This window comes from Phodopus roborovskii, unplaced genomic scaffold (genome assembly GCF_943737965.1).
Source record: "Phodopus roborovskii unplaced genomic scaffold, PHOROB, whole genome shotgun sequence".
Classification (NCBI taxonomy): domain Eukaryota; kingdom Metazoa; phylum Chordata; class Mammalia; order Rodentia; family Cricetidae; genus Phodopus; species Phodopus roborovskii.
The window spans coordinates 33,250,065-33,273,626 of NW_026125295.1; the positions used below are offsets into that span (position 1 = coordinate 33,250,065).

General features: G+C 40.3%; 1 protein-coding gene across 1 annotated transcript in view; it reads left to right on the forward strand.

Annotated features, from left to right (window-relative positions):
* Ube3d (ubiquitin protein ligase E3D) overlaps positions 1-23,562 on the forward strand; it is a 133,483-nt gene that overhangs the window by 6,823 nt on the left and 103,098 nt on the right. The window contains exons 3-5 of the mRNA XM_051207786.1: positions 2,489-2,579; positions 12,118-12,286; positions 18,518-18,587. Coding sequence (XP_051063743.1) covers positions 2,489-2,579; positions 12,118-12,286; positions 18,518-18,587 — 330 coding nt within the window. The remainder of the gene's footprint in view (positions 1-2,488; positions 2,580-12,117; positions 12,287-18,517; positions 18,588-23,562) is intronic.

Genomic DNA, 23,562 nt, shown 5'->3' on the forward strand with positions numbered 1-23,562 from the left:
GGAGTGTATATTCTAATGGGCGGGGACTTCGGATGCTGACCACATAATTTGCACACAGCAAAATGCTGTGGGTAAAGAAGGCCAAGTAATGGCATGGGGAGTAATGAGTTTAGTGATGGCAACACGAGGGTGAGATCATTTGACCAGAGAACTGAGCAGCGGAGAGAATCCCATTGTGCAGAGACCATTCTAGATGGATAGTACATGTAGAAAACTCGAAGTTGCATGTGAGGAATAATAAATATGGTGTTGTCATTGGAGTGGTTGTAATTGCAGTATTTGTGATTGTATACAAACTCATGTATATGGATACGGATAGGTGATTAAAAAAACTTATTTTTGTAAGATCTTGTGTTTTTTTTTTTTTTTTTTTTTTTTGGATACTGGCTCACAATGTCATGAGTGCTGGGAATCCCCACTGGAGGAAACGGAGTTGATGCTTTGTATCAGAGAAAGGCTTTGTTCTTTCTATTACACTGAGGCATCATTGCTGAACTGTCTTTAATAAGTCCTTCGTCAGAACATTGTGGAGCCTGGAGCTGGGACAACAGGATTGTCCTAAGAAGCCTGTAAGAGATGTAAAGCCATCCTCTGGCTGTGGAAAGTCAGGAAAAGATCCAGGGAATGTCACCTATTCTATTTCCCAAGACTAATTTTACTAATGTTCAGAATTAGTGAATATGTAGAATCCATTTTAGAAACAAGGGACAGAGAAAAGAGATGTCATGCCACGCCCAGATTGACATTGAATACTGGAAAGCAGGGCGAGGTCACCAGGATAGGAACGTAGACCAACTGCCTCCCAGACTGTACCCACATTCTGGGGTGGAGGGGCACAGGGGGATGTCATCACTTTCCTGTTGGCAACAATAACCACAGCAGGAATTTCCTGTTGAGTTTGGAAACTGGCAAGCAGCAGGCTGAGAACCACCATGTTTTCTAGGACTCTGGTAGTAAGGATAGAGGAATGGGGACATCCAGGGTGTGTTGCCCACTCATATTCTCTGACTTATTTTTAACATTTTAAATTAATGAGCAACATTTAATTCTGACTGTGGATACAATGAATCCACTGCTGTGTTGGTTTTCTTACCATTTGTGTTTGTTGGACTCTTTCTTTTTATGTTTGAAACATTTTGCTCAAATACCCGGGAAGGGAAATTCTCAAAGCCTGTTCTGTGGTGCATTCAAGGCTCTGTAAAACTGATTCTTTCTGTCTTTAATTGCTTTAGTGCTTTCTGCAGAATAGGTGGGGAATAAGGATTTGCCACATGAATGATTATCAGGTGGGCGCATACTGGCATGCACTGAAATCTAAGTGTTGTAGGAAGCAACTTTTGGAATTCTTAGCATTCACTTGTGTCTCAAGGTCTTAAAGAGTTAGTTGCCTTTTCAACGTTTAGGGAGCAACCATGACACAATCACTCTGGCACTTTGTTCTGATGTTGATGTAGATAAATAGTGACCTCTGAGGTACAGCACATTGATCTGTTAATCTTCCCAGCAGCAGTTCCCAGCCAGGATTCCATACTTGACTTATGGCCAGCAGAGGGCAGTGTTCCACTGAAAATTGATTTGTTCTGCAGTGTACCTTGGAGAGCTTACCTGGGTCTTCTTTAGGGGGTGCTCTGTTTGACCTTCATGTGGGAGGGATTTGCAGAGACACTGAAATTAAACTGAAGACTTTTTTTTTTTTTAATTGTGAGGACTTCAACTTTCTGGCATCTTCAAAAGCATTTTAAACTGCACACAAAGTAACACCAAGCAGAATCTATTGCTTGCTTATAATAACTATGACCTCCTTTCTTCAATTAGGGTTTTTTATAGAAAAATAACCCAGTGGTGTTTTCAAAAATAAGAATTTCCTTTATTTACAAATGAAACATCAGAAATGAGAGGCACAAGCTATCTAGTGCCACTGGATGGGCAATCTAGACTTTCTCCACAGCTCTCAGTCTCTATATCCCCTCCCTCTCATCCCCATCCCCCACAGTTTCATCAGACCCCGGATTTCACTCCTGGATAAAGAAACTCTTAGCGTCTTTGCATTACTTGGACCTGCTCCTCAGAGACCAGTCTGGATGTCCATTTTGCTTGCTTGTACTGTGTAACATGCAGGGGGTGGATAGAAAACTTAACCATAAAACAAAATCCAAATTGAACTTAAAGTTTAGTCTGCACTCATTGTTAGTATAGAATTTCTCATATTTATAGAAATGAGAGAGGAAACCCACCAGTATGCTACACGGTAATCTAGGGCAACGCCTGGCTCCGGAATACTAAGCAAAATCTGTTGTTTTTGGAAACACTTCACAATGTTTGCTTCTGATTGAGTCATCGGATAGTGCTAATTAAGCCTATACTTTTGAGTAAATCATAAACAGTGTGTTGGTGGTAATTTATTGTGCTAGTAAATCCTTTAAACATGATATATATAATATGTTTGTTTCAAATCTCTAAGACTTGCTGTTTTGTTGGTTTCCTCTAGAACTGACTTCGGTGTTTAATCAAAGCTTGCAAGCCCAAGAATGTTGCACATTTTATTGCCAATCCTGTGGTGAAGCCACGATAAAGGACAGGTAAGCAACGTATTGATTGAGCACTGATTAGAACTGTGCCTGGTGATGGCTTCTGGAAGCAATTACCAAGGGAATGGTGGGGCCCTTAAAATGAGAGCCAGCTTAGTGTCACTTTGAACTAAGTGAACCCCAACTCCCACCATGATCATGGAGGGGAACATAGTGTTGTCTGTGGAAGGAAGCTGGTCTTGGTGGAGGAGCCTGGACTAATCACTGAGCAGAGAGCCATGGAGTCCTTTTTGTTCTGATGGTGTGTGTTTCCACAGTTAGTGAATTTTCTACCTGCAGAATCTGTGCGGCAGGACTTGATCTGAGCTGTTTCCATCAGGGCCTTTGTAAAACCCATTTCCCAGCCCCCTGCTTATTAAGATGGAGCATACAGAGCACACATTACCCCTTTCTAGGTGATGAGGTTAATCTTGTAACCTGCTCTGGTGATGTGCTGTAATTACTCTATGGAGAAAGGAAGGGCTCTTTGCTACTTTCTTAGCATTCCCAAGTTGGCTTCTTCATTTTCTTCTTGTTTTCCTCTTCCTCAAATCAGCATTCTGGTTCCTTGGGCATAAATGCTTCCTCTGAAGTTTCATCTTCTAGTGACCCATGTAGAAGAGAGATGAGTACATTATTACTGTTAGCAGTTTTTAAAGGATGGATTCTTGGATGGATTTTCTACGTTGGGTACCTGAGACAAACAAATGATGCTTCCTTTCTGAAGCCTGCTCCTCTTTCAATGTCTTGGGTTCCATAATGCCAAACCTCTGTCTAGCAGATCTCTTCCTGATCCCCATACATCGTCACCATCACTGTGGCCATTGCCGTTAGAGTGGAAATCACTTTCCCCTGCCCACTGTCTCCTTACCTAATGAAACTCATCTGTCGGCAGCCTACTGTGTGCGCAGATACACTGTCCCACCACTAGTAGGTGTTCTAAAGCAGGTTATTCTTTCTGAGTGGAGAGCTGGAGTCCTTGGCACCCCACAGCAGCTCCCCTGTACTCCCCAATTTTACTCTTCCTTTAGTGTTCTCCCTCCTCACCAAGCTCACAGGTATCACGTGGCTCAGGCCATGCTAGCCTTGGCAGCTCTTCTTCACCCTGAGGCTGCCTGAAAGCTACTCCCTTTCTTGGATGCATCCCCTTTTCCTCCACCTCCCGGATCACACCAAACTAAGCTTCAGAACTCAGCTGACAAGGCATCCACTACTTTGAGGCCTTGTCTCCCTCCTGAGCTGCATTGGATACCCTTCTGAGGTCCATTTGCCTGACTTCACATAGTGTGGGCTTGAGGATAGCCTCACTGACTTCCGTGTCCTTTATTCCTACTCTCTTGACTATACCATATAGAGCTGTAGCCAGCACTGGTAAGATGGAGTTTTCCATTCACCATCCACTAGCTCCGTGATCTTGGATAAGTTATTTAATTACTCTCTTCCAGTGTCCTTTATGAGAAAATGTAGCTAGCAATAGGCCTTATCTCATAGTGCTGTTGGTAGGATCTGATGATTCAAGTGCTTCCAGCGTACAGGGTCAGCATTCACCATGCACAGGCAGCTATTGCAGTAACCTTATTCTTACCAGCTCCTCAGTCAGCATCAGGCATGGCGCCTACAGAAAAAGTATGTTCTTAGTAAGTTTTTGCCGGGTTTAATGTAGTAAAGCTTGGTGTGTTTGTTTTGGCTTCCACCAGCCTCTTTTGCTTGCCTCCTGATCTTGGCAGTGTTCCACGCAGATGAGCTGGCACAAATGCACCCTCAAGGTGTGGGGAGGGTTTTGAGTGAGAAATGATGGGGGTCTTACATCTCCAGAGATGAAGTTGCTATGTATCTGCACTTGGTGGCAGACCCTCTTCTCAAAGAGCCAAGAGGTCTCTGTGTACTTTGGCCTTTTCTCAGTCTGTTTCAGGCTTTAGTTTAACTCTCTGATAAAGTTTCTGAGCCATCTCATCCCATGCCACATGTAGTGATCTGGGAGTTATACAGTAGGAGCGGTTACACTTTTGGTGCTTGTTACAGAAGGGAAATGCTGATTCTTTACTGCCTGGGGTTTGCACTTCCCTGGGGTAACACTCACTACAGTGCCTGTCTCTCTATCCAGTCTTCGGCTTTGTGTCAGTCCAGTCTGTGATTCTAAAATTGGGAACCGGAAGGGTGTAGGGCTGATGGTGAAAGACAGGCTTTGGGAGGCTTGGCATTCCATTGCCCTCTGGAGAATGGCGCTTGGGTGTGAACTTCCACTGTCTCACTGATAGGGCAGAAGACCTTGTCTGTACCACCTAGACTTCTTCTAGTAAAGCCTTCTAATAATGCATGTTTTCCAAACTCACCCAGAGAGCTAGGCAATGTAACACATATAACAGAGTAAATGTGCAGCTAGCTTTAGAATTGGTTTTATTGATTCTTTCTCCCCCATTCCAGATTGTATTAGTAAACTAGCAAATGACCTAGTTTAATGTCTCTAACATTTTGGGTGGAAGACCATGGCTCACTTAGTATGCAGGTTTCAGAGTGAGGAAATGAACACTGGCCTGGGCCCCGCCCTTTCACAGTACATCCACCCACGTATCAAGCGTATGTCATAGATAGTGACTTACTCAAGGGTTGCATTCATTTCCGTCTGAGACAGTGTGCCCTGTGATTCTGGATGGACATCCCCCTAGTGTCTGCTCATAGATCTCACAATTTACTGTTGAAATCAATCCTGGCTCTCTGTACTTCTCCCTTGGTGACCTTTTCTGTGTGGTTGCTAAGGACCACTTTGGTGCTTCTTGAAAAGAAAATGGGGCTAGAGGTGTCTCAAGTGAGCAGATGTGTGTTCTCATCAATATCAACAAATTCTGAGCGGCATTTGCAGAAAGGTATCTAGTGTTATTGACTATTTTCTTTGAAATTTCTATTTTATCATTTTTATAATGTGCATGTGTATGTTTATGCGTGGGTATATGAAGGTGTGCATGCAGTTGCCCGTAGAGTCCAGAAGAGGTTCTCAGATCCCCTGGAGCTGGAGTTATAGGTGGTTGTAAGGCACCCCACATGCATGCTGGGAGCTGAGTCCAGGTCCTTTGTGAGAGTGGTATGCTCATAACCATTAAGCCATCTCTCAGGCCTTCTTATATGGGAATAAGTTGTGTAGGTTTTGGGGCATTGCTTCTCTATCTGTAAAATGAGGAAGTTGGATTAGAGAAACATGTGAAAGCTTCATCAACATGAAATCCCTCTGATCACTGAAACTGAAAAGCTTGTGGTCTGGGCTTTGGTGCCTCTTGAGTATCTGCTTAGTTCAAGGCTAAAGCATGTTCTATTCTTTCCTCTGGAATAGGAAAGATTCTTGTCAAGGACAGTACAGAAGTAACATATAAAGACATCAACTCGGAAAGACTCACTAATGACTTCTCATCCCCAGAGCATCCAAACCCTTTGAATTATTACAGCCTTTCTCTTTCTTCAGGGCTACATATTCTTAGCCAGTTTGTTTTGGTGATATATTAATTAACAACACCTTGTTTCTTCATAAGACAGTCCTCCAATTTATAATTATTTTAGTTCAAGTTTTTCTACAAAATTGTCTGAATATGTGCAGTTTTTGACTATGTTCTTGTTGAGGCCGAGCAAGTTCATCCTATTGGGTAATGACTGATACATTTTCCTTTTTTTGTATATAGTTTAGTAAACAGCCATAGGTCATTGTGTTTACAGTTTGTTATGCCCTCAAGAAATAGAGTCATGTCAGACTAGAATGACATTGGTAACCAGATTTTCCACACACACCTCAGTTTTCAGACTGTCCATGGCATTGTCCTGAGGTTCTTTGGACCAGATCCTACTCACTCACACACACACACACACACACACACACACACACACACACACACACGCGCGCGCGCAGAGGCAATGCTTGGTGTCGGCCCCAAGCTCATGGGGAACCCTGAAACTCTAGAACAGCAGGATGGGCTTTGTGAACACAGATGTCACAGTTTCCAACTGCTTGAGGGAGCCACTTGATGGGCCAGCTCTAATTGTAGCTGAAAATTGATACTCTTATGAATAGCATCACTTGTTTATAAAAGAAACAAATAGATTGCAAAGTACAGGACCTGGCCTTGGATATATGTTTGCATGTACAAAGCATGTTCAGTCCTTATCATCCTGCTCCCCTCCCCCAAAATGGGATGTTTTGTAAACTGGCCTTTTGGCAACATTGCATAAATTTAGGAATATGATTATATATTACAGATTAACCATGCTATATACAGACAAATATCAGAATGTAAAGCTAATTTTTTCTTTTCTTTTTTTTTTTTTTTTCAATCTTATTTTACATACCATTCCCAGTTCCCTCTTCTTTGAGTCCTCCTACTCCTCCACCTCCTCCCCACCTCTCCTCAGAGAAGGTGAGGCCTCCCATGGGGTATCAACAGAGTCTGCCATATATATCTCTTGAGGCTGGACCAAGGCTCTCCCTGCTGTATCTAGGCTGAGCAAGATATCCCTCCATAGAGAATGGGCTCCAAAAAGCCAGTTTATGCACTAGGGATAAATACTGGTTTCCCTGCTAGTGGTCCCACAAACTGTCTAAGCCACCCAACTGTCACCCACATTCAGAGGGCCTAGTTTAGTGTAAAGCTAGTTTCATAGCACTGGTGGCCTGCCAGTTGGATAATGTTACCTGAATTTCCTTAAATTCTGGTTGCCATATTTTGAATTTTAAGTGTTTGATATTTCTTAGAATTTTTAATGTTCAGTTGGTTATAACCAACTCTTTAAAAAGTCCTCTGGTATTGCCATTGTTATTGTCATTGATGGGAAGTTGACTTCAAAGTTAAGGGATATTATATTTTCTTTCACATATGTTTAAGTATCAAAACTTCATCAGTAGCTTTTATCAAAGTTATATGTTTTGTGTAATTATTTTCCAAAAGTTTATGCTTCAAATGGATCAAAAATATGTTGCAAACTTTAGTTTATTGTAAACATGTACTGTTCCTCACAAAATCTTAAGTCTAGAGGAAAAAAAGTTACTGCTTCCCTTTCTTTCCAAAAGATTTTTAGCTAAACTACCTCAAATTAAACAAATAAAGGTTTCTGTTTTATTTGAACACTCTCACGAAGTAGATGATATCAAAATACACTTTTCAGTGTTTTTTTTTTTTTGGCAGCTATATTATTTGATCTGTGATTAAAATACATCTTTTCTTCTTAAAGGTTTCATTTCCACCCCCACCCCCATCAGAACAATTTCTTTCTTCTGTAAAAACCCTTTAATTTTTGCAATGAGTTGTGAATTACGTACTATTTTCTGATGCCTGCTGTAGGTGGCTGAAGGGTACATTACAGCCTTTATTCGCTGTGATGTGGGGTCAAGTTAACTTTGAAATCTCCTATTTTGTGTTAATGTGCATCAATTTCCCCAGGTCTTTGTACACTTTCATTTCTGTGATCATGCCTGGTTCTTTGACATTCTGTCTTTTTTCATTGTATTGAGGTCCTGCAGGCACCATGTCAGGAGGCAGAGAGAGGATCCACGAACCTATGTATCCCTAACTCTTGCTTTCACGTCCCTCCTTAAAACACTGTGATGCTTCTGCCTAGTTTCAGGCCCTGGACTTGGCATGCAGTGACTCCCTACAGAGGGTACGGTCCTTCCCCTTGGCCTTTACTGCTACTGCTCCCTGTATTGCCAGAGAGGTGAATGCATTCCAAGGGAAAGGGTGGTTTTCGTGCCAGAAAGATCTGGATAAAGACCCTTGTTTCAGTGTTTACCTCTAATTCTGTGAACTAGTGAAGATTATTTCACACTCCTAAGCCCCGTTTCCCATTGTGTGACAGGAGCATTGTTGGGTTTGTTCATAAAGTGTCTTGAGCATTACATATGGTAAGGTGTGTGCAGTGCCACCAGGGGTCTAGTAAGTGCTTCTACTCATGCAGAGTCACAAGATTCCTGTAGGACACATTTGTGCTGGCCAGGTAGGAGGGTGTGGGAACTGGGATTGACATGTAAAACAAGCTTATTTCAAATTTAAATAAAAAATATTTAAAGTTAAAAAAAAAAATAGAATTCCTCCCTGACCCATGGCCAAACACTGGACCACAACTGGGAGTCCTGCTGAGGAGAGGGATTGTAGGAAACAGGGGAGTCAGGAACATTTTAGAAAAACCTACAGAAAACACTCATGGGAACTGGTGCTTTGACTGGCTCTTGGAAACCTATACCTCACACTGGATTGCCTTGTCCAGCCTGAATACAGGGCCGTGCTTAGTCTTATGAGAGCTTGATATGCCATGCTTTGCTGAAGCCCATGGGAGGCCTGTCCCTTTCTGAGCAATTACTAGGGGGTGGGGTGAATTGGGGGAGGGCAGAGGAGAGGGAGTGGGAGGAGAGGAGGTTGTGGTTGATGTTAAATAAATAAATAATTAAAAAAGGATTCCTATCTGCATGGGCTTTGCTGCAGTCTATGTAAGTGAGAGTTGATATTCTTACTAGGGGACCCTTGTCTCCCTATGTGACATAGTTCTAGGTACTGAGCACAAGATCCACATCGGGCCGGTGTAGTTGCTGCTTTGGCTGAGAAGCTTCCTCTGCCCTGAGCAGACAGTGTCACAATTCTTTGGTTGTGGCTTTGAGGGCTTTACTGAGTGAGGTGACTGCATTTGGGGAAGGTCAAAGCATGCTTCCTTAGCAGCATTCATAGATCTTCCTAGTAAGATGCAATTGACGACTCACAGATCGTTTCTACTGTAAGCAGTGTTGCCTAGCAATATATGTGATGCCTAGGATCTTACCTGGTTTCCAGGGTAACGAAGCTAGGTGGTTATTCCAAAGGTCAGATACTCAGGCAGCAAGGGAAAAGGTTTGTTAATCCTTGCACCCCAGTATGCAAGCAGATCCAGCCAGGAGCCTTATCTGTCAGACTTACCAAAATATACTACTTCATTCCTTCAAGAAGTCCTTGAGAAGTGTGTCAAACAGTAGGGATACAGTGCAAAGATAAAGAGATGTTTCTTCCAGTGCCCTAAATTCCATTCACTGCTGGAAGAACTTCTGTTTTATTATTCTTCAAAGGCCAGCTCAGACTTTACCTAGTTCTCTAAAGTTGATAAACAGAATATGCCCTTAGTATTCTCTGTCTGTCCACCCTGTATGTGTGGTCTGGTTTAGGAATACTCCAAGTCCCTTAAAAATAAAAGGTAGACTTTGTGTTTACATGGGAATGTGTGCTTGAGGAGGGGGCTGACACTTCCATCACATTTGCCTTGGGATCTGTACCATCACCCTCCACCAGGAGGTTAGAACCTCATTACCCTGTTATGATCTTTTCTGTGCACACCTTTGCATACTGTGTGTAGTCTATACTTCCTATTAGAGTACCTTAGGAAGGAAGAGACGGTGCATATGTGTTTGGGTGTCATATATCAAGCCAGCATGTTGCCTGGCTCATAGCAAGCTCCCAGAAATGGATGTTGAAACAATCACTTGTCAGTACCCTCCTACTTCAACAATGAAAATGCTGCTAGAGGTGCCCCATGTGAGTCAGTGCTTCTATTCCTAGCTCGGTACTGTAGAGCTATAAATTCAGTGGCTACCCTCTTCTAATCTGCCATTGCCCTTTTCTGATACTCATAGTTGATTGGGAGAATCTAAGAAAAATGGCTAACATGGTAGGGGGAAATCATTCAAAAAGAATAAAAAAATCTGTGTAATGGAATGACACAATTGTATCTTAAATATTTTAACTCTGATCTTCTAAATATACATTATTTTATTTGTATTTTACTAGTAAGAGTAACAGTAGATGTCACCTTAAGCAAATGATCAAGGCTAGCATCACCAGGACTAAGCTATGTAGATGTAGAGTGCTGTGACATGAAGTAATGAGAAGGGTCCCTCTTCTTCTCAGGAATGCTCTCCCCAAGCCTGTGGCCCAAAATAATCTAGAGACAGCATCAGAGAAGCTCTGAGTGAGGGGTATTTTATAGACTGCTGAGAATTGCACACTTAGAAACTGTCATGGACCAGAGGAGGACTGGATTATATAATGACTAAATGCAGCATGTGCCATATATTATTGTACCCTGGAACTGAAAAGATAAAAAACAAAAACAAAACAAAAAGCCTTTGATGAAAAATTGGTGAAATTCAGATAAAGCCCGAGGCTTTGACAAATCAACTGTGAATACCCAAGATGTTAATTGGAGAAAGTAGGGGAGTGGGTATGGAAACTACCCATAGAGTGTATTTGATCTCTGCAATGTTCTTGTAAATCAAAAATTATTCAAAAATAAGAGTTTATTATTAAAATAGAGAATAGGAAGGAAATCACAGAAGAAAGTATTTATTTAATGTCAATAAACCAAATTAAATAAAGAAAATAACTCTTAAGTAGTTATAACAATTGTTAATAAAAAGGTATATCCTTATTATGGAATATATTTTTGTAAATTAATAAAAATATGTTGGTATCATCTTAAAAAGTAGTTATTGACCACCATCCCCAGAAGAAATGTAGTGATCAATGTAAAAATCAGTTCTATCTCACTTGTAATTTAAGTTGCTAATTGAAGCAGCATTAAATATGCTTTTAACTCCTTTCTTGGGTGAAGATAAATAAAAGATTTTAAGATGAGGTTAACCCTATGTGGGAAAAAGCTCAGCTACTTACTGGATGTTTTCCCCCAAGAAGTAATCAGATTTCTATGTAAATCTTCCAACAGGAATATTCATCTCAGGGATATTGATTAAGGACTCAAAAGTAAATATCTGACAGTAAGGGAATGAACTAGAAAGATTTGGTATTGCCATAGACGGTTGTAGCGTCATTGGGCGTCAGGGCCTTTTGAAGAAAATGAAAACAATGTTCTGTGTCTGTGTCTTCTCAGGGCATGGCCTCCCCTGTGCGCATGCATGCAGTGTCTGTGTGTGTCTTCTCAGGACATGGGCCTCCCCTGTGTGCATGCATGCAGTGTCTGTGTCTGTGTGTTCTCAGGGCATGGCCTCCCCTGTGCGCATGCATGCAGTGTCTGTGTGTGTGTTCTCAGGACATGGGCCTCCCCTGTGCGCATGCATGCAGTGTCTGTCTGTGTCTTCTCAGGGCATGGCCTCGCCTGTGCGCATGCATGCAGTGTCTGTGTGTGTGTTCTCAGGGCATGGCCTCCCCTGTGCGCATGCATGCAGTGTCTGTGTGTGTCTTCTCAGGGCATGGCCTCGCCTGTGCGCATGCATGCAGTGTCTGTGTGTGTCTTCTCAGGGCATAGGCCTCCCATGTGTGTGCACTGTGTCCGTGGAAAGGATGGCAATGAAATCTGTCATGTTATAGTAGCTGATTTGTGAATAGTGAGCAAAGGGAGACTTCTGCCTCCTTTATGCCTCTTTGCAGTTTGTAAAACATTGTCTATAATGAGCATCTATTACTTCCATAATTGGAGGAAAATTGACACTGCAAGCATGTGGCTAATGAGCTTCTTTCTTCTTTCATGCTGATTTAATTAAAAAAAAACATTGCATTTTGTTTGGTGGAAAAAAAAAATACTGCTTTCCTCTTTCTACTAGGAAGCTCCTCAGGGTACTCCCACTGCCCAGTGAGAACTGGGGTGCTCTGGTTGGAGAGTGGTGCTGTCATCCAGACCCCTTTGCTAATAAGCCTCTACATCCACGAGAAAATGACTGTTTTACTGGGGACACTTTCTTCTTAGTGAATTTGAGAAGTGATTTGGAGCAGGTAAGGGTTAAACTGGAGTCTTAAATTGGTAAAAATATCTTCACAAAATACATGCTAACTTAGAGGTTGATTTAGATACCAATTGCCCTGCTTTTAATTCAGGTTTGTTGAAGAGATTGTTCTAAAAGCCCCAGTTCATTATTGTTTTTATTGTTATTACTATTATTATTGTTTGTTTGTTTGGGTTTTGAGACGGGTTCTCTGTATTGCTTTGGAGCCTGTAGGCTCTATAGGCCAGGCAGGCTTTGAACTCACAGAGATTCTCCTGCTTCTACCTCCCGAGTTCTGGGACTAAAGGAGTATGCCACCAACGCCAGTTCAGTCCATTATTCTTAACTGCTTCTGTTCTCCAGCTCTTTGGATGGAGGAAAGGCTTTAAGCTCAAGCAGGCCGAGGGTCTGGAGGAACAGGAGATTTATTCATGCATGGATTTGGGAGTTTGCTCACATGATGCCCTGCTCTCAGGCCATATTCTGTAATCTGTGCGTTTTAATCTCAAAAGTCCTCAGTGGAAGTGCAGGCGTGTTAGCCCGGGACGTCCACTTTACAATCAGACCCGGTTATCTTACTGTGTATACCTACCCTCTAGGCATTCACTGATTCTGGAAAAGTGAATGCCATCAAACAAAACAACAACAAAACAAAAGGAAAAGTAAAGGGGCCCCGGAGTGGGGCTGAGCTGAGCTGAGCTGTGGGCCTGTACTGATGCGCAGCAGGGCGGGGTCGGGTCACATGCTCTCCCTGTGTGGCTTGCTTTGAGAAGGCAACTCCCTCTCCCCACAAAAAAATATAAGAGATTTACATCTCTTTAAGAGGAGATCAACAGGCAGGTGTTGGTGTGGGCCTGGTAAGGAGTTCTCTGTAAGATGGCCAGTCAGCAGCAGCGATATATTTTAAAATGTCAAGGAAATCATCACTGGATGACTTTATTTCAATAGTGATTATTACTGTCAGGAACGGATGCATTGCATTTTAAATTCCAATTCGACTTCAGTTAACTTTTTGTAGCAAAAGCTGAAGCATGTGGTGGCTGGGCAGCTGGAGACCACAGGCTAGCTTGAATTACGATGTGGAAGATGAAGGCAAGGTGTCAGATATCTAGATAGCTCTCAGCTATAAATCGAGCTTCGTCTCACCATAGAAAGAAACCCTTTTGTCTGACATGTAAAGTTCTTGAGTGTTCTGTGTTTTTAACAGATGAATGATGAGAAGTTAATATAGTTTAATGTGGTAGTTAGGGTTAAATTTGTATTTTCATCTGAATTTAGAAACTTGGTGTCATGTTTTTCATTTTTATAATTATGCTACCTACTTACAAAGTATTAAAGGTAAGAGTGGAAAATAATGAAGAAAATTAAATTAAAAAAAATGGATTAAGAGATACTGAGTTTTCACTTTTAGATTAACTGTGCCAAAATATAATTCCACTTTTACAGTTGTCACTGACATTAGGCCCTTTTAAAGACTTTCTTGTCCTATTAAACGATAGTCCTGCTCTTTATATATTAAAGGAAGATTCTTGTATTTAGACATTACAGTTTCCACTGTCAGGGAGACTGGGAAGTTACTGTCATGACAAGCCGCTGTTGACAAGATTGTTTTCAAGTTGGTCTGGATGGAAGTTTCACTTTAATTGCATTTGAAAGAGTGTGCCTGTGACCAAAATAGTAACATAAATTTGGTGCGATTGCTTAAACACTGCTCTCAAGGCTCCAGTGGGAACAAGGCTGCTCTGTGCTATTGAAAACCTATTCCTCATATCACCAGCTCTAGCCATCTAGCAGGGTTTGGAAATGTCACATGGTGACACAACATCCTAATGGTATCTCTTGGGAAGCATGTGTGTGTGTGTGTGTGTGTGTGTGTGTGTGTGTGTGTGTGAGAGAGAGAGAGAGAGAGAGAGAGAGAGAGAGAGCGAGAGAGAGAGAATTCAAAGCAATATCAAGGGTCCTTAGAAACTGAAACAGCACAAAAGAAAATAAAATCACAGACAGGAGCTAATCCAGCTCTCTGAGCAGTGTTGCAATCTCTCAGATATATTGATTTAATTAGTCCCCAACAATGTCTTTCTTTGAGGTTTGCTCCGTAGAGTTCCCACAGTGTTAGGTGGCTTCGTTACACAACTTGTTTTATTATTTTCTTGAAGCTTAGCTAGAGAAAAATGCCTTGCAAAGCGGAGCTTCTCTTTAAACAGAATTAACATGCTGGAGTATTTTAATTAAAAAGAGCAGAGTTTGAAAACAGCCCAGAGAGCCTCACATGCTTTTATTCCTCCGTACCTTCTTGGATCTATAGTATTGTATCTGGGCCTCATTAGTGCAGTAATGTGTGCTTTCCATTTTCAAAAGCCCTCTGCCGCAGACAGTGTTATGACTCACTTGTCATCACTGATATTATTTTTGGGGCATCCCAACATACTGAATATTTTGCATCTTATAATGGGATAATAAAGATGGACCTCAGTCTTCCATAAGAGTCACAATATGCTTCAAAATTTAGGAAATATAAGCTGGGCATGGGGGTTATTATGCCTGTGGTTCTAGCTACACTGGAGATATAGATAGGAAGATGTCTACGTTCAGGTGTTCAAGTCCAGCCTGAGCGACATAATAAGACCTCATCTTGCAAAACAACAAAACTTAGAAAGTACAATCATTCTTCATTTTATTTTTCTAAAAGAAGCAAAATTGAATTTGGCATGAATACTGCTGGACAGTATGATCCAGATCAACTTTGTCTCTTGTTTAGGGGGGGCACTGAGTTAAAAATTTATGGGTTTGAGGAATTTCTTTTGTAAAATTCATAATGGCTACTCAATATGTTGATCATCATTATTACCATGCATGCTTCATCTGGCCCCCCTTTCTTGCTCATGTGATTAAAAGTGAATTATAGTATTGTGTCACGTCATTCCTATGTGTTTCAGTATGTGTGTAGGTCTAAAAATAGGGATAAAAATAACTACAACTGCATTGTCATACCTAATAAAATTAGTTCATATACAAGTTTTATTAATTATCTTCAAAATATTTTTAGTAGGTTTATTTGAATCAAAATCCACATATTTGGTTGAGATGATTTACTTTTTATTGATCAATTTTTTAAATGCTGATTGTCCACATCTTATATATTATAAGGTTATAATTTTATTTTTAAAAACAAACAAACCAATGATTCTCCTATTTTGTTGAAAGTTAAAACAGTGGCTAGAGAAATGACTCAAAGGTTAAGAGTACTTTTTGAAAATGACCCAAGTTTAGTTCCCAGCATCAAAACCAGTGTATGAGAGAAAGAAGGAGAAAGAGAGAGAGAGAGAGAGAGAGGAGAGAAGAGAAGAGAGATGAGAGACTGAAGAAAGGTGACTTGACCAATTATAATTGAAATGTGAAATGTGTGTAAGGGATGTAAGAGAAACTTGACAGCCCTCAACACACACACACATTCAGACATACATGAATACATGCATACATACACACATGCACATATACACATGGATACATACACACATGTACACATACACACATGCATAAACACACACATATGCACACACATGTGTGCACGCATGTGCACACACACACACATACACAACAAAACCATCATTTTCTGGTCTGAGTAGAACAAAATCCTTTCCAGCTTTGCTGTTTCAGTAAAATCTTTCATTTCAAATTCAACTTATACAAAATGACATCCATTAAAAGACAGCTTTAATACCAATTTGAGACTGGATGGGTGCTTTTACTGTTAGCCTGAACCTGGAGATCTTGACATGTATGAATGACTGAGTTGTCTGTCTTTTCAAGCTCTCTCCTTCCTTGGTGTCCATCTATTCTCCTTTGGGGGTCTTTTGCCTCAGATGGGAATGACTTTGTCTAGTTACCTGCTGTGGTGAGGCTCTGCACCTGCTGTCTGTGTTGTGCTGGATTTAAGGATGTTAACAGCTGGATGTGGTACCACCTGTGGGCCTTGCTTAGGGTCTGTGCCTGGTTAGTGCCTGAGCCGACGTGAGCAGGCTGGAAGATCTCATATTTGGTAGTTTCCTCAACTGAGACTCATGGTGAAAGATCAGAGGAGCTGCGCACATCCCAAAGCTAGAGGGAAATAGGATAGGTCTTTCGACTTATTCAAGTATGAAGACACTCATTTCAGAAGTCCCTGGGGAGAACTGCCACTGGGCATTTGTGGGTTTCTACTAATAGTGGATTCAAAGGTGGGTGAATTCCTGAGTCCTAAAGACCCCGCTAGGTGTTTCACAGTTGTTTTTGACTAACCTTCAACTAAAGTAAGACATGTATTTCTTATTATATTTTCCTTTCATTTTAATTTTATGTGCATGGGTGTGTTTGCCTGTGTGTATATATCTGCTCAGCCAGTGAATACAATGAACAGCATAGGCCAGAAGAGGGCATCAGATTTCCTGGACCTGGAGTTATAGATGTTTATTAGCCACCATGTGGGTACTGAGAATTAAACCCAGGTCCTTTGAAATACGAGCCAGTACTCTGAATCACTGAGACATCTTTCCAGCCCCAAGACATGTATTTGTTTTTTAACTTCTTCATGTAACTTGCTTTTGCTTTCACGGACTGACTGGTCCCAAGCAAGTATATACCACATCCATTTGATAATGGATTGCAACTGTGCACAACCTACTTTATGACTTTGTATGTCAAATAATACCCAGCTCATGATGGGCAGCTCAGGTCACATGGTAACTTGTTGGCACATTGTCATATGTTCTATTCCCACTAAGTGGACCAAGAAGAACTGTTTCTCAAAGAGAGAATAGTTGTCTATAGATGATGGTAGAACCTTTCTCCAAAGTCCCATAGGTTCCGTCTGTGTTTTACCTACCAGGGCCTGCCAAAGGCTCCAGACAGTTCCCTATCTGTCACTGACTCGTCAGGTACCATTGGGTCTGCTACATCACCTAATGGTAGGACAGCCCACACAGTGGTCTGGGCTTGTTGAAAATCCCTCTCCTGTTTTAGGACCTACTCAAAGCTAGCAGCTTTTCAGTATTTACCATGTGGGCTGGAGTAACAAACCCAAGTCAGGGATGTGCTGTCTCCAGAATCTAAGTAGGACCAGTAAGCATTGTGCTTTTTTATTGATAGAGAGAAGGTCCAGGCTCAGTAACTTACCCTTTATCTTTGAAGGAATATTTCTGTGTGTTCCATACTACTGGACTTCTAGAAATGTCATCAAGGTAGAAAATCGCTGAATTTGTACCCATGGAGGCCAGAGGAGGGCACTGGGATGGGATTTCCGTTCCCGGGGATGGAAATTATAGATGCTTGTACACTCCTGTGTGGTTGCTAGAAGAACAACCAGTACTCTTTTGAGCCATCTCTCCAGCCCCTTCTTCTCTTTTAAAATTAAATATTTTAAGTCAAGGTCTCCCTGTGTTACCCTAGGTAGATTGGCAGAGAGGCACACAATGAACTTGCAATCTTCCTGCCTCAGCTTCATAAATGTTGGGAATAGAGGTATATAACACCATGCCCAGCTTTCTTTGCCCATGTTTTTATGACATCAGCTACATTGTGGTATGTATGTGCACAAAGAACCTTGTGTAGATTAGAGGGGGAATTACTGTGGGTCTCAAAGAGAGCATTCTTTAATGATTAGGCGAATACCAGCGCTTAAGCAGTATCCTCCTGAACTTGGAGTTTTGAAGCCTGAGACTGTTTCAGGAACTTGTTTCACTACCCATCTCTCCAGTTACAGTGCATATCTTAAATGGAAAAAATAGAATTACATGAACAAGTTAGGTATTTTTAACTTCTGAATTATGAGTGGCTATGACTTGTAGGTTGCTTTTACATAAATTGCACTGGCCTCAGAGTCAGCATATGAATTAAACTTCCAATTCTTCTGTGTTCCGTGCACTCTGAGTTAGGATGAGTCACTGACCATTGTCCCCGTCACCCACCCTGCCTGTTCTTTAGAAGTATTAAGTGTTTCTTGTTCAGATTATTTGGCAATGTTTGGATTATCAAGAAGTGGCTAGATTTGTAAAAATCAATCTATGTATTATCCTGTCTTTGGACAGGAGAAAAATGATCTCTGTGCATGTGAATTATGCATACAAGCTAAATGTATTCCTAGTATTGACTTGAGGGCAGAGTAGAATGTAAAGTTCAATGTATACCCTGGGGATTATGTTAAAATTATATATTCTTTTTAAGAAAAGTTGAGTGACATTTAAATGACATTTTTTCTCCTCTACAGGAACCAAAAGCAAATACCAAAGTCATTTGTAAGCGTTGCAAGGTTGTGTTGGGAGAGACCGTATCATCAGGTAGGAATTTCATAATGCAGGGCTGAAATGACTGCCCTCTTACTTTAAAACAAAACACATTTTAGAGTCAGTATGTAGGGAAGAGGGGTAATTAATTTACTTGATAGAATTCATGGTTTAAAGAAAGAAACCACCTAATGTTTCACCCAGTATGCCAATGAGTCTTTCTGACTTTGCAGGTGCTAGTCAGCATTGAGAAACCATGGGTTGTCTTCAGAGTTTCATGTCCCTTTTGTAAAGCATCAGTATAGAGTTTGTACTTAGGTCCCACCTAAGGAAGTTTGGAGCCTTTTTTCGTAACACAATTTTTCTGTCTAAAGAGTTAATACCCGGAGATGGAGAAGTCGCTTTTCTTTGCTGCTATTTTGGCACTGGAAGTAGAATGGGCCTTGTAAACATACTAGGAAATACATTATGGGTTTTATACTTTGTTCCTTATTCTTCCTCTATTTTTATTTTTCATAAAGACTTCTGCATTTTATTTTACATGTATGAGTGTTTTGTCTGCATGCACACATGTATCACATGAATACCTGCAGAAATCAAAGAAAGACATCTGATTTTCTGAAACTGGAGCTTCAGATGGTTGTAAGCCACGATGTGGGTGCTGGATACTGAAACTGGGTCCTCTGCAAGACCAACAAGTACTCTTAACCACTGAACCATCTCTCCAGCCTCTTTCTCTTTTTTTTTAACTTAAAAAATAGTACCTGTGTGTGCATATACATAGAGGAATGTAGAGGTCAGAGGTCAGCGTTGTGGAGTTGGTTCTCTCATTCCGCCTTTATACAGTTTCTAGGGGTCAAAAATCAGGTTGCCTAACTTGTATGGAAGTGCCCTCACCCACTGATCCATAGCTTTGTGTCTTACTCTTTTTCTCAGTGGGTATTACGCTTTCTGCAAACTCTCCATTATACTACTTTAAAATATAATAATGAAAACGTTGGTAATTAAAATGGTGTTTAAGGATACAGTTTAAAATGTCTAGAGAGCAGCAACATGCTGTGTTTTCGTGGGTAATGAATCATCACTTTTAATATTATTAATTAGAAGATTTAATTTAAGCTATGCACTTAAGGGAAGACAGATAGTGGTTTTTGTGTGTTTGTTTTAATCATTAGAATCTTATTAGTAGTTTCTTTTTTTCTGAATAAGCAGAAAAGAAAGCATGCACTGTTAAGATACCAGTGAAAATATAATCCCTCTCCACCTCCTTCCCTGAGCATGAAAAACAACCCTTTTGTGTAACATTTAAAAAAAAAAAATTAAGACTTTCAAAGAGACATTTTATTGATGATGCCTTACCTGTGGGCATAAAGACAAATATTTAGAATGTATATAGGGATTATGCTAATGGTAAATTCTCCTCCAATAACCATTACTTCACCAACCCTGGATAGTTGGCTAGGTTTCCAGTACTAGACATGGTTTCCCTCTTGTTGAGTGGGTCCTATGTCTAATTAAAAAGCAGTTGGTTGCCACCAAGTTACTGTATCTTTAGTGTTATTGTGCCAGGCTGGTTGTGGTTCATAGGTGTCATAGCTGAGTAGGACTGTTGGTTATTTTTTTTCCCCCCTTTGGAAACTTGCAAGGCAGAGAAGGCAATTTTTGTAAAAATATATTACTAGCTTTCAATATTTGAGCAGAACCTTTCCCCAGTTAGTTGTTGGGAGTTTGACATAAGCAAATGCAGTAGATACTCTTCAGGAAGCTGGAATGAGCAATGTAAAACTGAACAAGGGCTGGCAAGATGTCCTTCAGTGGGCAACCCAAGTCTGACAACCTGAGTTCAACTTCCTTGAATATACATGGTGATAGAACAGAATGAAAACACATGTGTTGTCCTCTGACCTTCTGTGTCTGTGCATGCATGTACACAAACACACACACACACACACACACACACACACACACACACACACAAATCTCTTTAAAGATAAACATAAAACCTTTTCTAAGGAACTGATCATAATTAGTGACTACAGTGTAGTCATACAGTACACCTGTTTCACAGTGTAAGTTCAAGCCAGATAACTGGCAACTATATGAATAAACCAAAATCAAAACAAAAATCCATAGTTGATGCAGGATAGTACATGCAGTGTTTTGCACTGGTTCAAAAATTATTAGATTTTCAAAACAGAAAAGAGTGATTTATACTCATAGAAAATAGGAATTTACACACAGATGCTGAATAAGTGCATAGATTATGAAGCCAATTTGTTGAAATAACTATAGCAATACATAAAGTATTAAAAGAAAATAATCTCTGAATAATTGCAATTATCAAATTCCACAGAAAGAACAAATAGGTAAATTTAGAATTGAAAAAGTACTAGTAGATCCAAACCACATATTTGAAAAGATAGAAGATTTTTTTTTTAAAAAAATATTGACTTTTTTGGGTTAATAAAAATAGCAAATTCAAGGTATACAGGGGAGGAATAACCGAAACAAATCAATGGAAGCTCAAACTTATGAAACAGTATCAAGTGTGCAAAACACATGTAAATGGAGTCTCAGAATGGAGAAAAAGTAGAGATCATAAAAAGTCGAAAAAGCTGATGGAAATCTGGAGAAGTTTGGTGGATGACAGTAATTTTTATGAGAGGAATTTAAGGAACTGCAGGTGGTAGAAAGCTATGGAAAGGCAGCAAGGTGGAAGGGATCAAAGCACAGAGGGAAACCAAACACACAGGGACTTTGTAACACAACTACGGAGGGTCTCAGAATATGGTGACCTCCACATGACATCAGAGTGACTCACAAAGTGCTGTCAGGAAAACCCATCACCCAACAGTACTGCGTCCAGCAAAAATCATTCTTCAAAATTAAAGAGAAATTAGAACTCTTTCTAGTAAATACATAAAAATAAAATACTATAAACAGGCCTGCTCTATAGAAATTCCCAATAGAAATACAAGATGCCAGGAACAGTGTCTGGAGACACAGGAAGGAATAAAGAGTATTAAAAATGAGAAGTATATGGAGAAATTACCACAGGAGCAAAGTCAGCACAGAATTCCAGGCACACCTCCCCTGCGAGCTGCAGTCTCGTACAAACAGAAATGAAGACTACCCAGAACAGAGGACCTCGTCTCCACAAAATGCTGAACTTCTGAAAGCTGTATCCCCCATCCTTATCAAGGTGAGCAAAAGGAGAGCTGGAATAGTCAGTAGCAGACATCAGCCCTAGCCACTGTGGGAATTTGAGCTATTTAACTTAGCGTAGTCTTCCTGGGACTAGGAATGCCACTAGATGCTATCAAAGTCAGACATCTTAGTGTGTTTGGAAAAGCTCCATGATAGAATTTTTATGATTATACTGCTCTATAATTGAAGCTAGCAGTTCAGAGAGCTGTTGACAGCAGACTGGATATAAGTTAAATCAAAAATTAATAAACAGAAGAAAGATGAGAAGAGACTTTAACCCTGTACACTGAAGCAAAATGGTAGTGTGTGGAGTATAGACAGAGATGTCGAGTGAGGCAATCCACCGTGTGTTCAATTATATGTCTTTGTGAAAAGAGGAAAAAGATGCAGCATGGGCTGGGCTCGAACAAAGAGTTGCTGAGAATTCTAAGAAGCATTGGAGAGCAATCTACAGATTCAAGAGGCACAATGAATTCCAATTCGGTGAGGCCCAAGTAAGATAAATAAAAAGAAACCTGTATCTCGGTGCATCAAAGTAATGGCTGCAGAATGAAAAGCAAAGAAAAAAAATCTTAAAAGCAGCCAAGGGGAAAAATGACAGATCACCTTCAAAGAAGCAGCAGTAATGGAAATTTGAAGAGAGGGGATGGCATTGTCAGTGTGCACAAAGAAATGACTGTTAACCCCAGGACTTTGTAGCAACTCAAAGTCCCCTCAACAAAGAAACAAACAGAGCAGGGTAATACACCGCTAGCTGTTTGCTATTAAGAGAAATTCCACCTGTACCCAGATGGAAGAAAGTAACCCCAGAAAGCTCAATAGAGCGGGTGGTGGATATGGATGACAGCAAATGAGTGCCCACTGCATGAAACCAGCACAGGGGCTCTGGAATTAATAATTACCACCAGCTGGGACCTAATGGGTCACTGTGTGACATTAAATGCTTCAATTCTATATGCAATAAGACTTCAAAATAGCAAGGTGAAATCGATAGAAGTGAGAGAAAATCTATGTTCATGTTTTTAGATACATAATAATGTATAATAATCATTTCATGTTTTTATTGATTATATTTTTTTACCTTTTTTCTATGTCTTACATCAAGAAGTTGAAATTTTTTCAAAAATATACTTTTTTGGTATTATTATAAGTGGACAACATTAGTTTTAAGAAAACACCACTTTAAATTACTTCTGGTTTCATTTTGACAAGCTTAAAACTTAAAATATGCATGAAATTCCGTGCCTAAATAATACCTAAGTAATAATTTTCTTCAGTTTTTACAGATTAATTTGTTTTCAGTATTTTTATATTAATATCATCTTTGTAGTCTGGTACATATTTTACAAGTTTTCATTAAGATAAATTGGTCAGGCCAGGCAGTGGTGGCGCATGCCTTTAATCCTAGCACTCAGGTGGCAGAGGCAGATGGATCTCTGTGAGTTTGAGACCAGACTGGTCTACAAGAGCTAGTTCCAGGACAGCAGGACAAACCCACAGAGAAACCTTGCCTAGAAAAACCCAAAAAAAAAAAAAAAATTGGTCAAGGTCAAGTACTTGGTGATGATGTTAAACTATACATATCTGTCATTTTCAGTTCTGGCAGTGATATGTGAACAAACATATCCATTTCTTGTAAACATTGGCCATGCTACACTTGCCCTCTAAAAATATTTTGCTTGATGCTAAAAATTTTTCCATTTTGTTCTGTGTTTCCTTTGTTTCTAAGAGATTAAACCTTTAAATGCATTTTTTAAACATTCCAAGATGGTTATATTAATGTTTAGCAAATGTCTAGTCTGCTGTTTAATTGTTTTTACAA